At 40.3% G+C, this 19,220-nt stretch overlaps 1 protein-coding gene across 1 annotated transcript in view; it reads left to right on the plus strand.

Annotated features, from left to right (window-relative positions):
- Window positions 1-19,220, plus strand: part of LOC108887372 (teneurin-3-like) — a 270,632-nt gene that overhangs the window by 109,943 nt on the left and 141,469 nt on the right. The window contains 1 exon segment of the mRNA XM_051070563.1: window positions 15,600-15,797. Within this exon segment, the coding sequence (XP_050926520.1) occupies window positions 15,600-15,797 (198 nt within the window).

A 19,220-nucleotide genomic window follows, 5' to 3' on the forward strand; every position in this document is an offset into this window, starting at 1 on the left:
CTGGCGTGTGTGTCTGTGCATGTCAGCCACAGAGCATATGTATGTGATAGGTGCTATGAAGAAAGAGGGGAGGAAGAAAGACTGAGAGAGAGAGGGTTTATTGGAAAGAGAATCAAAGGGACTACAAGAGCTCAGAAAGAGGTGACAGAGGCAAAACAGCGTTCTGATGCTGAGATAGAAGCCAGAAATGTTGTCTGAGTGTTTTGCTGCTGGTCAGGGTTTGAGAAAATGCGAAGAAAATATCTCTGCAATTAAAAAAGAATCAAAATACCATAAAATAGAAATTTAAAAAAATCATTTCTTTTATAAGGATGCAAAACGATGCCTCTGATGCCAAAGTCCTTTTGCTTGGTATGGCCAACCTGCCTCCTTGAATCTCAACTTCTGTGCAGTATAAAAACATTACACTTCCTCTGAGAACATAATCAAGGCAGCAGTTATGTTTACGCAAACACATTTAAAACACATTTGTTAGTAGTGTGCTAGGATTTGTAAGACATAGGTTAAATTACTGCCCACTAACACAGCCAGTGAAAACGCATCAATATGGACATTATATTAGAGTATTCTTAGTCACCCACAATGTCTGTCTCTCTTTGGCTTGGCAGATATCCAGAATTCGCAACTCATTTAAAACTCATTTAATTCTGTTACTTGGTCATTTCATGGTGGACATATAGCCTGTAATCAGCCTGCAACTGGCTGCTTAGAGATATCCAAGCAAGGGTAGTGTGAGCTGTCAGGACTCATCTACACACACTGGCAAACCAAACAATGAACCAAAAGCCGCGGGTTGTTGAGTTATTTAATGAATCATTTTATTCAGTGTCAACATCAACAATATTGCTTAATGGAGCTTTAAATTACAGGGTAGGGAAGGTAGTGTTGTTATGATAGTCATATATTCATGTCAATTCTAATGCTACATTTAATGTAAAATTTAACACTCAAGTGGAACAACAAATAAGAAACAACATTGGTCTCTGTCAAAGAAAAAAGATTCTGCAAAGGAATTTGACAGCTTGATAGTAGTGTTTCTATAAAGATTATATCAGTTGTTCATCTCTGTCAGCTATGTAAGCCAAGTTGCTCATAAGTGAAAGAATCTTGAAGCAGTGTCAAGATCATTCAGTGCTTTCACCTGTTTGAGTGCCTGCTGCAGTTCTGTTTGCTCAACTCCTTATGCCATAACTTCTAAATGCCTAAAGGAATTCTATTTTTTGACCGGTTGGAATCTGGCAATTACAAATGCCAGGCCGTCTGCCCCAAGTGTCAAGTGCAGGGAACAGAGATAAAAATCAGGAGCTAGAGTCTCGCTCACTGAAGGTCTAAGATGATTCAGAGGATTAACTTTTTTTTCTGTCAGTTATCATAATGGTCTGAAATGGAAGCTGAACAAGCTTGTACACCTGCAATCCTCAGCACAGAGGAGATGGAAGGAGAGTCTGACAGAGATGAAGAGAAATGTTAGCCATCAGAAAAAGTGAGAGAAGAGAAAAGACAGGGACAGAGATCGGAGAAACAGGAGAAAGTTAAAGAGAATAGCACAAATCCTTTTGTTTGATGTCTTGCCAAAAGAATGAAATGAAAATCTTTGTGTTTGACAAACACAAACTTCCAAAAGAGAAAAGAAAGATACGCACTATGTTTGAAATGACACATTGTATCTCCAAAAGAGAAGGTAAAGAGAGGGAAAGAGAAACAATAAAAGAAGACAGCAATTTTTTATCACTATCTTAAAATGCTAACACTCTGAAATTATCTGTCCTGTCAACGTTGTTGTTCTTCTACATTTATATCTATTTGTCTGAATCCTTAACTTCACACACACACACACACACACACACATATACAGACACACCACTCAGAGGGTAGAGCTAGAACAATGGATGGTACAGTGCGTCACACACACACACTGACATTCACATGCACACACAATCTCTCTCTTTCTCTCTCACACACACACACATACACACACACACACACACACACACACACACACGTCTGGCAATAGACTTCCATGTGAAATGACAGCAGGGTCCGCGTTGGCATTTTAACTGCTGACCCATTTGTCTGGATGAGGAGCATTCTCTTTGTCTGACAAACACACATACAGACGGAGGAGTGCATGGCAGCCACACACACAGAAGCACTTGCAAATAATTTAAAAAACATTTCCAAAAAAAGAAAAACATAGCTCCACATGTCATCAAGTCTCATATTAAACCCTCAAGTCTGTTTTCTTAGTAGTGAGAAAGAAATGCACTTTTTTGCATCTATTCACTTCAATACATGCACACAACTGGAGCTGCTGTGTTTGTGTATGTGTGTATTGCACATAGGCACATAGTGTAGTTCTAGCTGCCTACATGACCCCAGGGTGCATCACTTCATATTTGGTCCGTTCAATCGATCTTGACACAAGTAGAATTAGATGGAAACAAATGAAAACAATGGAAGCGAGTTATAAAAGGCTCTTTGTGTCTGTCAGTGCTCTGCTCTGTGTGTCCCTGCTCCTTTTCAGGACACGATTGTGTCTAGATTCTCTGTAGAGCTGATGGATTATGTATGTCCGGGGAAGTGTGTGTATCTGTTTGGCCTATACAGTGGCCCTAACAAAGGTAGTCAAGCTGCCTTTTTGAGGCTAATGCAAATGTTTTTTTCTGAATTAAAGCCCCTGGCAGCTAATAATAAATCATATTTAGTAATAATTGTTTGTACATACTTTATGTACTAAATGTTTTATGTTTTTCTGTTTATTTGTGCATCACATATAAAGGGGATTACACAAAATAAGCTGTTTTGCTAATTAATTCATGTTTTATATGCAGTTGATTATTTTTTCTGCACATTTGTACACTATGAAGTGAATTTATTTTATTCTATTTTAAACGAAAAAATTGCCAAATATTCGCAACTAGCAGCTTAAGTTAAAAAAGAGCTTTTAAAAAGCATTATCGTTCCAGTTCAGAGATCTCTGCCCCCTTTGTTTTCGGCTTTAAAATGTCTTCATACACTTTTCTGTATGAATTTAATGCAGTAAAACAGTGGTGTGTTTCTGTGTGTGTGTGTGTGTGTGTGTGTGTGAGAGAGAGAGAGACCATGTCCTCTATCTAAATGTGTAATAATAATTTGGTGTTCAGTGTGTGTTAGACTAATCTCTTACCCTTGAACTACTGTCTACCTGCACTGCAATAAATCATCCTGTGTGTGAGAGAGAGTGTGTGAGTGAGTGACTGTAATAAATCACTTTCCACAGGTTTTCTCCAGCGCTACGCTGCAGTACACTGATTACAGCGAGACAGAGGGTGAGAGGATATCCGAAAAAGCAGGAACAAGTGAAGGCGAACCAGAATGGGAATGAAGCAAAGGGAGTGATGGGGAGAGTGCAGGTGAAGAGTGGAGGAAGAGGGGAAAGAGTGAGCGAGAGAAGAGCACAGAAGTTCTCATTAACACACATGCACATACTCATTCACACAGTTGGATATAACAGCTGCAAGCCCTAACCTTGTCAGCATTCATGTGTTACACCAAAGACGAGAGCCCAATACTCTGTCCATCCACTTAGCTCTCTATACCATCCTCTCAATATTTCTCTTGTCAGGCTAATACCAAACATGCATCTGTTCAGATGTTTAATCTGTGTTCTATCTGTGTGTCAGGAAAATCTAGTTTTAATTTACAACATCTTAGTAAATATAGCAAATGAAGAGTAATAATAAGAGTAGTAACAATTCAGCATCAGTGCTGTGTGACTATGATGATTATACATTGTAGGTTGTTACTTGAGATGTGTGTGATGTTAAAGCAACTAGTTACATCATGCAAGAATGCATACTCTTGCATTCAGACCATTATCATACCCTCAGATCACAGTGTGCCACTGACATCTGTTTATCCTGTTCTTGTGATCGAGATATCTCAAGAACACCTTGAGGGAATTTCTTCAAATTGGCACAAATGTTCATCTGGACTCAAAGAAAGAATTCTTATGTTAATTGCAACAAACGTCTAATATGATGGATAAAATGATGACGTGTTGACATTTTATAGTCAAAAGGTTAATGGTCAAACACTGTAATAATGTTCTGCAAAAACACTTTTCGGCAGTTTTCCAAGGCCATAGCTCAGGAACAGAAGGGGAGATTGTGACCATATTTCCATCAACTTCACTGGTTGGCAGAGGCATACGACCACGAGGTGGTGGTTCTGGTTCATATTTACGTAACAGCATTAGGCTGAGTAAAAAAGTGGGTGATCATAAACAGAAATAAGTCAAAGTTGGATGTGAGCACAGTGCATATTCACCATTATAATCACCACAGGCTGAATGGCATGTGTCACATGTCACAGTCATTCAGGCAGCAGGCAGCTCCAATCAGGATAATTATGAGTTAGTGAAATATAGACGATTATTGCAAATGGTGATCCGCATAGTACCATCTGTTCTGCTCTGCTGCAGACACACACACACACACACACACACACACACACACACACACACAAACTTGAGAACAGACATGCACATAAACGCATACACAATGCAGCTGTATAGATACACCACACAGCACTGATGTACTATATATAATGCACACACACACACACACACACACACAGCAGAAAGTAAGGAAGCTGGTGAAACACAGTGTGCAGGACACACACACACACACACACTGAGAGATTAATGCCTTCATTGACAGATGAAGGATGGATTTCATTTCATTTGGTCAGTGAACAAACCAACTTCACACACCAGAAACTCAACCAGCACACAATCTCTCCAGTGCTGCAATTATTTGTTTTGCTTCCACCTACTCCACCATCATTGCATTTTTGTGTGCAGTATAAGCAGGGAAAACAGAATATTACTGAACACTATTCACATCTAGGCTGATTTATATATATGAAACAGAGACATACATAACATCCCTTGTCGCTGCCCATGTCATACCAATGAGTCATTCAGTTTCCTCCCTCAGATCTATTGACAGTGAACAGGTGTCTCTCTGAATCAGAGGAGGGAATCTTCAACTCATTACTGCAGGGGGAGGTGTAGCACACTGTCTAAATTAAACACTCCTAGCCCTAATGGCTCGAATACGTTTACTGCATTTTGTTGACTGCTTTGTCAATATTGTTTCAGTGCTGTGTTAATAGTGCCATCTGCATACACTTTACACAGTAGCTTTTTTGTATTCCACTCCCACCAGCACTGGTATGACAAGAGAGGTAGATCAGGCCCAGAGGGGATGCTTGAAGTTCTTATGAGGACAGCACATAACACACACTCTCACACACACACACAGACGCACACAGTTACAGAGATAGATTCAACTCAACTTAGAGGTCACTGTTAGCCTTCAGGCAAAAGCAAAGCAGTCACTCAAGACACACAGAGGAAGTGTCGGAGTGTGTGTACGCACCCCTTCTTGTCTGTGTGTGACCTGGTTTGTCACTGTGGCAGTGTTTTCAGCAGACACTATTGTACGACATGGACTGCTCCTTTTTGTAGCAGGTTACACTCACATGCGCAGAAGCATGGCTGAGTGTTCATAGAAATCCGTACACACACAGGGACACACGTACACACACACACTCACACCTCACTCCTCTGTGACATGAAGCAGCCATCTCCTGGCCTCTATTTGGCCTCGGGCCCTATTGGCTGCTCATACTGTGCATGTTAATGGATGCATGGTCAGTCTATTGTGTTGAAAAGAAAAGAACAGGCCACACACATGACCCTAATTCTCCACTGATTATTAGACCTGATCACTCTGAAATTCTTTACCTTGTTTAGAAAGTACTTATATGGACACTGCATCCACCACTGCTTCAGGTTGCGCCTAGAAGTGGGTGAAAAGGAGTCCACAAACAGTCCAATCCATTTGTTTAATGAATATCGTTATATCGTACTGAACAATACCACTTTATCACATTTTAAACTGTAAATGTGATTAATATTAGATTTGCCAATATGTAATTCAAGCCTAATATGGAGAATAAACTACTGTTAAGTGTCATTGTTTGTAAAAGAGTCAAAGCCTCTAAGAGAACTATCATCATTGTTTTACAGAGTGCATAACAAACTAGCATCAGAGCAAGGAAAAAGCTCCGAAATGTACTAATGGGATGTGTATTGGTTTGATTTATGTCGAAAAAGAAAGCATGGAACTTAATCTTATCTAGATGTTGAGGGGTGCCCAGGCGGGGCAGAGGAAGAAGTAAAAAATTGCCCCACACTGCAGGGACTTGGATTCAGTCCTTGGCTGTGGCGGTTCTGGCTCGGTCGGGCACTCAGATAACTTTTCACTCAAAGGAATTTATGGGTTGAAAGTCAACTCACTTTTGGATTTTAGAACTCAGAGGTGGACTGCTCTTACAGTAAAGCCAACTGCTCTGTGAACACAGGGTATATATGTGATTGTGGCCCTTACTCATGGGGAGATTATGGGACTGAAAGAGACTTGTTGTTTGTACTCAATTCTGTGTCTCTTTTTGGTCATTTTGCATCTCTCTGTGGTTGTTTTGTGTATCTTTTTTGTTGTGTCCTGTCTCTTTTTATTTGTTTTGCGTCTCTTCTTATGGTCTCTTGTGTATTTTTTGGTATTTCTACATTTCTTCTTGGTCCATTTGACTCTCTTTCGGATAATTTTGCATCTCTGCCTTTTGACTGAGCTCTGTGACTTTGAAATAAGAAATATCAACAGTCACATCATACAGTGGCTCTGGCCCAGGAGCCACCTGATCTCTTCAGGTCACTTGGGCCTGTGCCCGGTAGTCATGTTCATTAATCCATCTGTGCCCTTGCTCATGCCTCTTACTGATGTCATGATACATTCTGCTCTGATGTCAGGAGGGATAACTGATAGCTCCTCCTCTCCTGTGTTGCTTGTGTGTGTGTGTATGGATGCTGAACATCAATGCAATGACAACTTTAGCAAGTTCTCACTCTTTGATTGTTTATCATGTTCATCTTAAAATATGGTTGCTAGCAAACTTCATTGTAATTGAACTGAAATAGAGTTGTGTGGCATCCCAGGTATTATTCTTCTATTCTCCTATGTAAAATCCCATTTCACAGTTTTTGTTGATCATTTTAGTCATTTTAACTGTTTCTGTTTCTGAGAAATCGTGTGTTTTTATTCCCACCAGTTAAGGATTTAAAATATGTTAATGAGCATGAGCTGTAGCAAAACAAAACACAGCACCATAAAATTGCCAAATTCATCCAAATCTGACCCAGATTCCAGAAGTGAACAGATTTAAACTTCTGAATCCATTCATACATTTCTGTAAACCTAAGCTTCCTTTTCCTCAATTTGAAGTTTATTACTAACGCATTTTGGGAGTCATAATTGACTTACTGGCTTACATTTTTATGTACACACACGTACACCTTTACTTTTTTTAATATATTCAGATATTTTCTAACACAGTCGCCCGTCTTTTGCACTGATGATTAAACCAGGAGACTTTAATGTCCATGTAAGCTTTGGAAGTGCTCCAACTCTTAGTCATCTAACAGTATCTATGCAGAAAATGAACAACTTTTACAACTTTTACACACAATCATGGATGCCTCAAAGTAACTCCTCTTGAAACAGCATCTATGTGTGGGCAGTTATCATCACATAAAATGTGTCCAAAAATGTGCCAATGGCAAAATATGAAGCGGGGAGCTGAACAATTGGTACAAGAGAAGATACACATCTTTGTACCTCCTACCTCCATCTCTGAGAGATTAGGCAATTTGGTTGGCCGGTTGCTTTGCTCTCTCTGAGGAGGCAGACAGAGTGTGGCTGTTGAAAGAAAGGGCAATGTATTGCTCTATGTTGAGGTGTCCCCTATGGATAGGCCTAATTTATGCCACACAGACACGCACAGATCATTCCTCCAAAGGACACATTAGCAGAAAATAACTGATGTCAGGGGACAGGGCACACCTTGTATCTGCATGTGTGTGTGTGTGTGTGTGTGTGTGTGTGTGTGCGTGTGCATGCGTGCATGTGCAAGCAGTTGATTATACACCTGAGTATGTCATGGAAATATTATGATTGCTCTACATTTCCTTTCCCTTTCACACTGGTAATGTAACACCTGTTATGCAAAACATCACAGCCTAGATTAGTCTGGTTGCCAGAGCCCATAAATCACAGGGGCCAGATTGCCCCTCTCTGACATAATTTGTGAACGTCATTGCTTGCCATAGTTGGTTACGCCAATCCCAGTGGTGCTGAAATGAAAACAAAGCTAAAATCAAATCAGCACTATCAGTAAAATTGTCAGAATTTGATACACTCATTTTCAGATTCAAGATTCAATATCTGAGTGGCTAGAGGTTTTAGCATGTGTCTCTTGTGTTGTTTCTGTAACTGTACCCAGGGGGTGTAATGGCTAAATACTAGCTTCGAGTCCACTAGAACAAAAGGCTAACATTAATCTCACAGAGTCCTGAAAAAACGTCAGAAATAATGAAGGAGGGAGAGTGAAAGCAACCAACTCTAGTCCAATTATGTTTGAGTTGCCTGTTGCTTTTCCTCTTCTTTTTTTCCTTCTACCCATCTGTGTCCAGAGGATTTTTAAATACTAACAAAACAAAATCCTCTGGCAAGAAAGAAAGAGAGGCAAAGAGCCTTGTCACAGTTGTTCTCATTGACATTTTCTTTTCCTCTTCGCCAAACCAAAATCATAGCCATTGGTGCGTGCATGTGTGCGTAGGCAAGGTACATAATGGGAAGGATTTATGTGTGAACAGTTAATTGTCTGTGCCCGGCCTCAGTTGAACTCGTGGGAATGTATGTTTTTTTGTATATGTGTGTGTATTGTATAGAGAGAAGGAGGAGGGAGAGGGAGCATGGAACACCTAATTAACTTGGCTCAGTGCCTTGTTTATGGTTTGCTACACTCACGGACAAACTTGGCCATTGCCTATGTAGCAGGACAGTGACAATTAACTTTATACACACATACACATCATCCCCATCCTAAATGATCTCGGTTAACATGACAGAGTTGGTCTCCCACTCAGAAAGCCACATTAAACCTTAACACACTGTCAGTTTGTGTTAAAGTGAAAATGTTTTTTATCATCACTTGGAGACTGATGACATATTGAAGAGAGTCTTACTTCTCTTTTCATGCTATGAAAGTCCCTGAATGTACTGAGCAGCCATAGATAGATTCTTCAGTTGGAATAGCAGTTCTATATATAATCACAATGATTCAGAGAACCCTCTGATTTTGTAAAGTAGCTCCAGGCCACATTTTCTATGTAAAACTGCAGCCATCAGATCAGTCTAATTCACAAAAAGGGGCTATTTTTTTTTTATTATCACTGATTGAGACACTGCAGATTCCTACATCATATGTTCTGCTATTAGTTTGTTATAATCTAATGTATAGTAAATATAATGAAAGTTTTCATTATATCACAACCAATTTTTATACTATTTATGGTGAGTAGTTGCCATTGCTTACTGGTGGTATCCACCTTTCCTGCCAAAGATTCTGATCATGTGCCCACACATAAACATGCACGAATGTACTGGATGTGGTGTGGAAGGCAAAAGTCGCTGAATGCGGTATTAGTGTGTGTGTTAGTGTGTCTTCTTTGGTGTTCTTTATTAAAACAACATGAAGTGATGAAGCACTCCTTTGTTTCTTGCCTGTAAACAGATACACCAGTTAATCTTGTTTTGTTGGATTTCTGACAGAGTAGGTGCTAGATTACTCCCACTGTCTCCCTTTATACTTTCCCACCTCATGTGCATGAGCACGAATGGAATGGATCATAGCGATCCACTTCATTTATATCCCAATCCTAGAGCCAGGCCTGTGTAGAAACAGCAGATTTTCAGCACACATACACAGAAGGGGCCGCCGGCAGACTATGAGGAGATATTCCCTGGATTTGGATAGAAGTGCATTAGATTGTAAGGGTTGATTGTAGGGTAATTGCGAACCCTATCTTTAATTAGTTCTCATCAAGACACATGCCTCTCCATTTTTACAGGACCACGAGAGCTCAGTTCAAAAGAGCAGTGGTCCTTGGTCTATACTGATATTGTACTTGTGTATAATGTTATTCAATATTTTTATTATTCTACTACATAGAGTGGCAGCAGGTATTTTTGATGCATTTAGCTGACAGTTTCGACTTTTCTGCTCACTTGCACTTATTCCTCACACAGTCTCAGTAGTAGCACATGGTGCTCAGGTGATACTACTGACTGACTACTGATTGTTAGGAAGTAGGTCTTGTCCAGTCCACTATTTGTAGCTAGTGATGGTTATTGTGACAGTAAACAAATTAGACCGATCTTTATAAACCTATTTGTTTATCTTCTGTCTAAACACAAATATGTGGATAGATACATTTTTACCAAGTCATAATTTCTTTTTTGTTTTGCAGTTTAGCCGAGTTACTCCACAATTGCAAAAGATAACCTCAGGAGTTACTTTTGTTTCTCTATTGTCATGATTGATTCCTGGTAGGGAATCACGATGCATCACAAAAATGTGTTTTGCTGCGGTCCACACCTATGGAGCCCGTTCTGGTAAATATGAATACAAGGAGTCAGGGAAAATTGGCCCAATTAGACATATGGCTTATTACGCCAGATATGTGCTGTAGGCACAATGTGCAACAGAAGGTATTGAGTATGTAAACATAGGCAAACCAATTGAGACACACATTACATCTGGAGAGATTCAGTCTTCTGATTGTGTGATTGTGTGATTGTGTGTGTGTGTGTGTGTGTGTGTGTGTTGGAGGTGGGGGGGGGGGGGGTAGTCAGGGGAGCCGAGATCATTGGAGTCTCTCTGTTTAGCAGCTTCATCAGTGCTGATGCTGTCACAAGGCACTGAAAATTGTCGGGGAGCTCTCACACCCACTTTACAAATTCTTCAATCATCCTGTTACAAGCATCCCTGGGTCTATTTTTAATACATCCCATTATTCCATATTTATTATTCTGTAATGGTTTTAACTAGCTACTGTTTCATGTGTAGTGTTTATATCATTTTTTAACCATTTCTAATACTTCTGGAATACTTTTTATATTTATTTAATACTTATTATTTTCACTGTTTTAATTTATGTTCATGTATATAGTGCTTTGTTTGTGCACCTTGGTCCCTGAGAAACATTCTCTCATTTGATTTAATTCAATTTTAAAAGTCATTCATTTGCGGAGGATGTGTTGTGATGGGATTGACGCTGAAACTGAACATGGAAAACCTAAATTTGTTCACTGTCTGTATTAGTGTGTGTTGTATATTGCATGCTAACGTTACATGACTTCTTCTACTTTTGTCCTTAATTTGTCAAGGGGAAGTTACTGTCAATATTTAGTAACTTGCGATGATTGGCATCAAATGCAAATTTTGCTCTTACTGATTTATCCAGGAAAAATTTACAAAGCAAAGTAGAGCATGCCCACCGTGCTGCACAGCTGGGGGGGCAGCATGAACGAGAGTTCACAGGAAAATAGGGGAAAAGATAAGAAAGTAGAGGAAAAGAAGAAAAGAGAAAGAGTACAGAGGGAGGTACCTCAGGACACTATGGCAGAAAAGATCTGTGTGTGTGTGTTTGTGTTTGTGTGTGTGTGTCTGCCAAAACCAAGCCATGCAGGGATGAAGAATGGGGAGACACTGGAAGGAGCCAGGTGTTCAAAACATAAAAATACACACATGTACACACACCCACTCTCTCTCTCTTCAACAGCTGGGTGAGTGCTAAGGTTGCACTTGCTTTGTGTGATGAGGCTACTGGGTTAAAAAGCTTTTTCCACTGAGACAACATAAACCAGTCATTGCTGAGGTACACAGGGGGCCTCTTGAGCCACTGCCTGACCCCAAATATATCCTGCTTCTGTCACCAGCACACTCTTTTCAAAAACATCAGAGCAGACCACACAGAAGTTTTTGTTGTACTTCATTTTTAATCCACAGAAGCAAAGATTTAACAAGATAATGAGATAATTGCAAAGTAAAAGAGCTCAAAGATGGGACAGATCTAAGCTGCTCTTCAGTCTAGCTTGTAGCCCTGGGGACTGTTCTTGTTGACAGATGTCATTGTGATAAAACACTGAGATTCAAGAAGCCAGAAGTTGGAGTGATTTGTTCCTTGGTGGCCTCTAATGAGAAAACCTCATCTTAAGTCTTTAAGAAGTGAACAGTAGGTTAACAATGTGGTTGCTCAGCTGCACATAAACACCACCACCACACTCACACACGCACATGTTCACACATACTATACATAGTATGTGTATCCCTCACAAGAAGCCTCTGTAACCCCTGTGCTCTCCACCACTCTCTCTCTCCTCTGAATTTGCTCCTTCCCTGCTCTCCCATCTTCTTTATCTCTTATTCTGGCCTGTCATCTCCTGACCTCTGCCCTGCTCTGTCTTCTTCATCCTCCCTCCCTCAGGCAAAATCTGAAGTTAAGTAGAGAAAGGTGGGAGGAGATAAGGATGCGGGCTTTCTGTTGGGTACAGTACGCCCCAGTGTTACACTGCATGCACCAAATCCTTATGAGAAAATACTGCACTGTGCTCTTCAGGTTTCATTTGACTGATTATCCAGGTTCAGTTCAAATCATTCATTTCTGATTATATTAGTTTTTTTCTTGCCTTTCAAGATGAACTGGAAATGTATGATGACAAGCAAAAAAAATATAGATCAGAAGCAACAAAGCCTCCAAAATATTTCATTTCCAGAGTCTTGGTGGCTTCAGTACAGACACCAGAACAATTCCAAGTTGTTCTACGGGCTATTCCCTCACGATGTGAATGCAGCATTACCTCGTTCCCTCAGGCACTGTGGGGAGATGCCAAGAGGCACCTAGCCATTTGACAGACTGAGTATTTCATTGCAAGTTATTTTTACTCCATTGATCAGACCCTTAAAAGAATATTGTCTTGAGCCAGAACAGCAAGCTCCCAGGCAATCATAGCTGAGCTTAACACTGTGTACACATGGGGCAAACTGGACCACTGCGTCGGACCTTTTGACAATCAAGTCTGCCTGTGACCCATTCAACACACACACACCCAGATAGATAGATAGATTATTTACTGTGTGTGTTTAATATTTAGTGTCTGCCTGTGTGTTTCACTGCCTGTGTGTGTGTGTGTGTGTGTGTGTGTGTCCTTCAGGCAGCATTGGCTGATTTGGACTACTGAGAGGAGACTGGACTTGGATCTGAATCCAAACCCTTTGGCACAACAAACACCACACTGTCTGTAGGAACAAATCAGCATATGATGGTTTTATTATCTGCTCTCAGATACAAAAACACGCATGTGCATGCACAGTCAGACACACACACGCACACGCTCACACACACACACACACACACACACACACACACACACACACACACACACACACACACACACACACACACACACACACTGCATCAATTGTTACATGTACTTTATGATTATATGAAAAGCAATATCCCAGTTTCTCTTTTCCTGGATCTAGGAGAGACTCTACCCTGAGACCAGTGAAAGACTAAATATGTTGCTCCTCAGAGTGGGAACCTCTGGCTGGCACGTTTCATTTTAAAATATATATGTAATATATATAATAATCATTTTTTTTCTCTATATAGTTTCAGTGAGTAGACTGCTAACAAATGAATGTGCAGTTACACAAAAAAAGCCTTATTCTGTAACTTGATACATGCAACAGACATGTTGATGATAGCATCACTGTCATAACATTCTGGTGGTTTGATGAGGCTGAATAGTTTTCTGATAGTTTCTTGGATGGAAAATTCTGACTTTCTTTTATTCAGGCTGAGGCATGAGTAAAAGTGAAATAAGCTGTGTAACACAATAATGTACTACTCATTGTATGCCCCAGGATTTAATTCTTCTCTAGGTGAAAAAGTCTCTCCAAAGCTGTCTTGTGACTTCCACAGAGAAAAAAAAAAACCCTGCCCAAGGAAAGAAAGCATTTTGACCATGTTAATGACAGTAAAACTAATTCAGATGGACTTGTTTGGAAACTGATTAAAATGTCTCAGGATGGTCAGTCCAAGTGAAGGGCCTCCAATAACCAGCGCAGATCAGTTCTGCACAAATGATGTAGTTAAGCCAGTGGGCTGTATCTGCTGCTTAATTTTGCTCACAAGTTGCACTAATCCGACACTGTTCCTGTTTCCCCAGCAAAAGCCACTGGGCTTTTTTTCCCCATCATCATCACTGTATGGAGATAGTGGGGGTTGGGTATTTGATACAAAATACCACTTCCTTGTGATTTTCTATCTCAGTGGAAGAAACAAGCTAAAAGGCATTCTAGTTTTGGATGTATTTGCATCAACCTGCTGTTCTGTAATTTTAGCCTGAAAGTGCAAAACCCTAAATAAATGTCAGGATGCGATGTACAGCAGAGGGCTGGAAGGGGCGTGTGTGTATTCCTCCACTCATGCCTGTTAAAGCAAAGATATGCTGCAGAATGTGTGTTGTCCTTGACCAGGTGACTACTTAGAAAACCTCCTTTAAAAGTACACACACAACAGATTTATTTGTGTGTTTTTAGGGTGCATTCTCTGCATCAGCATCTCTGTAAATGCTCAGCCAAACAAGATTGCAGTTCTTTTCTTGCAAATGACCCAACATTGATTTTTTATTTCGACTTCTCCCTTCTTCCACGGAAATGTGAGAGATTCAACAGATTTAGAAAGAGACGTAATGCATTTTTATCTGTAAAGCCAGCCACCGTCATAAACGCTGTTCATTAAATATTTGTGTGTGTGTGTGAGTGTGTGTGTGTTTTTCATTCATTTGCTTTTCAAAAAATGATTACATTCTTTTGTACCAGCACATTTGTATGGAGATACAAGGCTGGACTGGCTTACCTCTAAACATGCATGTAGGATGTGCATACACACACACACACACACACACACACACACACACAAAGGCTCCTTAACACAAATACACACATGCACAAACAGAAAAAAGGCCCACTTAGCATTCAGAAGTCACTAAATGCCAAGGTTGCCACTTCAGTACATAATTGATTTTGCGCACTCTGCATGTGAGTCTGGTCTCACACAACCTCTACCTGATGCTCAGACTGACATCTCACATAGTTCAACAACCTGGGCCAAGTTTCCTATCAATCTCAAGTCAGTGGTAGTGAAGATGAATTGGAATTTCATACTAGGATTTGTGGGGGTGTAGCACGAATCTGAGAAGATGGGAGTGGGGTGAGGACGGACAGGGAGGATGGGTAGGTGGAAGACTGTAAGATTTCACTTAGGCACAGCAACCAAAAAGCTGAGGAGGAGAACACAGCAGAGGCCTGAATAAATAGTGTTTGTGCAGGTTCTTGGCAGCAGCTCAGAGTGATGCCTTTCTGCGGCGAGTCCAACCCAGGAACTGTTCCTTACTTGCTGTAACTTTACCAATTTCATGCCACAATTTTTCGTCACACCATCGGCAAACATTACCATACTTCACTGCTCAGTCATTTATTTTTTTTTTCAAGGTTTTGGCTGCTTTTGTTGTTGCCACATTTCTGCTCATTCTTCAAATTCATCATTCATTTGTTTTCCTTTTTTTGGTTGTATTCTTTTATAGGTTCTCCCATGCCCTCCCCTTCCTGTCCATCATCTGTCATTGACCAATCACATCCTCAATCAGGCACTCCACATGACAACCTGTTGTTAGGCGACACGGCTGAGCCAGACTCAGAAGAAGAGGAGGAGGAGGAGGAGGAGGAGGAGGAGGAACAAGAGGAGGAGTATGCAGCCCGATTGTACTCACCTGTAATACATGGTAAAAGCAACATTAATTGCCTCATTAGCAACCCTTTTAGAAGCTTTTTCATTCCTCCTTCTCGCATTTAATAAACCTTTTGTATCAAATTTAAATCTAGTGTTTGGCAGTGCGCACTCATGCTGTATACCTATATATATAGATATAGATAGATATACAGCATGAGAATATGCACTGCCAAACACTAGAGTTAAATGTGAGAGAAGGTCTTGAATTGATTTATTGTAAGATCATGTACGTCAAGTGAATTCATCCAGCCTCCACTTTACTTTCCAGCCTCCTCAGTTCCTTTCTGACTGTTGTATATTGCACACTGCACCATATGAGCTGTTGCTGTTTTTCATGTTGCTTGTTTATGATAAATATTGAGAACACTCAATATAAAACGTATAAAAATAAAACGTAGCAAGCAGCACAGTATGGAGGCTTGAACCTCTGATGACTGACCGTGTGCTGCCAATGGTTGTCCTCAATAGATCAGCCGGCCTTGGTGGTGGTCTGACACTTTCTCCATCTCTGTCACAGTCTCTCTCTGCCTTTCTTTTTGGCTTGTTTGCTTTTCAGACTTCCTGTCCTTTCATGCCTGTCCCTGTGTCTTATCACCCAAAGCCCTTGACTGCTTTTTTTCTGCTCTTAGAGAGAAAATAAGAGATATTAGCACAAAGAGACCAATTAGGTTTGAGAATGCAAGGGAAGGTCAGCAATCTGTAAATTAAAAGAAGTAAAGATAACTGATGATGCCAGCTTTCTTGTTTGATTTTCAGTGTCTAAGAAGTGGGTCTGGAAATTATACCAAGTGCTTTGAACACTTTGAAAGCAATCTCCTGAAATTCAGAGCAGCTATGGAAATGTATATATTTTAGCTGCAGGAGCCATAACCAGGGGCATTACAGCTACACTTTCACATTAAAGCTTTGGTAGTTATTCTTAAAGTTGGTCTTCCTGAAACTGTTATATTTCTCTACATTCTTTGTAATACACAAGGTTATGGCAGATTCTTCTATCCACCACATTACACACAGACCTAGCCAGTGTGATAGAACAAATCATCATCATCATCAAGTGCTGAATAAATTTGACAAGACTTTCCTGAATTACCGAGGCCAAATACCATGTTACATGACCTGATTGAACATATTTAGGTTATTTTTAAAAGCTCCACTGAGTAACATTCTACTAGAAAGTATCATGACTGAACTGAAACTACGGCTAGACCAATATTTTGCGATGATAGTGGAGTTTAATTCTGATTAAGTACACCAGTCAAATCAAGCTACTTTGTTTTGGTTTGTAACTCCCTGGACAGGAAACCTGGCTTAAGACTGATTCGTGACATATACGGTTTTCCCTTCCTCTGTGACAGTTTCTCTAGTTAAGACAGCTGCCATCTTTGATCACAGTCCAACCATTAGAGCTTATTTAACTAGAATTTGGTATATTCAGGATCTGCTCTTGTTGTCATCAGGCCTGCTCCTAGTGGCTCTCCACATGACTTCAAGTTGAGGATGAAACCCTAGTCTGGCTGTTTGAAACACTGGGGCCAAAGGGACTGAGTTTGGTTCAGATCAGCGTGCTGATCTGAGACCTGTTTGCCTGTGGAGGTTGACAAGCACCAGATGGTGAGTCGCATTGGCCGGCCAACATCCCTGGATCAGTCCTCTTATAGTCAGAGTTATGGGAGTTTGATAGGAAACAGACTTTGATGGTTTGAAGAAAGGAACTAAGACAACCACAATTAGAGTCAGACTACATCAGGAGAGGGGGCATGAAAGGGAGAAATAGAGAGGGAGGAGATTTGGAAGGAAGGAGAATGAGAAAAAGAAAGACAGCTGCATGGAGTGATGGAAATAGAGAGACAGACAGACGTCTCCTCATATATACATCGCCATCTAAACATAATCAGAAACAGCTCTGAAATAGGGTCTTGAAATGGCTAAAAGCTTGTGTGTGCGCATGTGTGTGTGTGTATGTGTGTGTTTGTGGATATGTGTGTGGTCCTCTTTCCCTAAAGTAGTCACAGTCTGACCTAACCAACCAATGTTCAGCCAAACATCTAAAATATCACTCTCACCACTTCCTGCACTTTTTAGACATACTTTTTCTCTTTTTTCTGTATTTACTCATATCACTCTGTATCCTTTCCTCCAGTCCTCTTTTCTTTGCACCACTGATTTTGTGGGAAGTCAAGCACTGAGGCAAAGTAAACAAGAGGCCTTTAGCTGATATTTTCCTTTACCCAAAAGGCATGTACAGACAAATGCAGAAACCAGCCTTTTTTAAACTCCTTGTTTACGGCAAAGGAAGAAGCTGAGCAGGGAGAAAATGCATAGAATGTGAGAACAGGGAGAGAATCTAGGCTTTTCTCTTTCCATCTTACCTCAGAAAGATATTTTTATTGGCTGTTTACTGGGGCAACCAAGTGCTTCATGAAGCATCAGAGACAGTGGGAAACAATACTTTTTCAGTCTATAAAGGTAGTTCCTGAAAGTCTGTCTCACTGTCCTACATTTAAAATGGGTTTCAGGGTAGAAGCCACAGAACATAAAAGCCTGGGAGATATTCATACAAACTGTTGTGACAGTGATATACAGGCAAAATGTACTGCTGACAGAGGACATAGTTTACCGACCACATTTTTGTGAGAGCATCAAGTTTTAAGGAAACATTTGGTTTGACTTCCTGAGCCATATTTGTCATTATAGCACATAGTGAACATAGTTTGGCAGTGTTACATCAGGCGCACAGTATTGCACCTTGCCTGTGTCATAGGTTGGTGAGGTTTCTGTGAACCTGACTGCACTAATGGCTGAGAGAGGGAATGGTGGTCAGGATTAGCATTTACCTGCGTCACCTGCCTGATCAGATTAAGTCAGTGGCCGATGGTAGAAGGCACAGTCATGTGTGGCATTAATGCAGACACAGACTGACGCTAAAAACCACATAAACCAAGTGGAGTAGTGGTGATTGTAGAAGTGAGGAAGCAGGTTTAAGCCACCAAACCTGCACAGGAAAAAAGAAACAAAAAAAAAACAGATCCCAGAGCTCAATGAATGATCATTGGAACAAAGATCGTCCTCTTCTTTTCATGACTCCAGGACTACCTAATCCTACCTTTCTGATATCATTAACATACCAGATGATCAAATAACTCTGTTACCTAGAATTCTGTCTATCTAGGGAGGCAAACATATACAGTTCCCCCAACATTAATGTATAGTAGCAACCTATATACAAATAAGTGTATTAATTTCCATTATATTGATATACTGAGATTCTTATATTTCCCATATTTATTACACAGCATCCCAAATATTGAATATACATTTCAAGATAGACTGAAAACTCCTGTCAGTAAGTGTGTAAAACTACAGTATTTTATAAAACAACTAGAGCTATATATTGATGATTTTGTGAGTATATATT

Source organism: Lates calcarifer, linkage group LG5, assembly GCF_001640805.2.
Source record: "Lates calcarifer isolate ASB-BC8 linkage group LG5, TLL_Latcal_v3, whole genome shotgun sequence".
Classification (NCBI taxonomy): domain Eukaryota; kingdom Metazoa; phylum Chordata; class Actinopteri; family Centropomidae; genus Lates; species Lates calcarifer.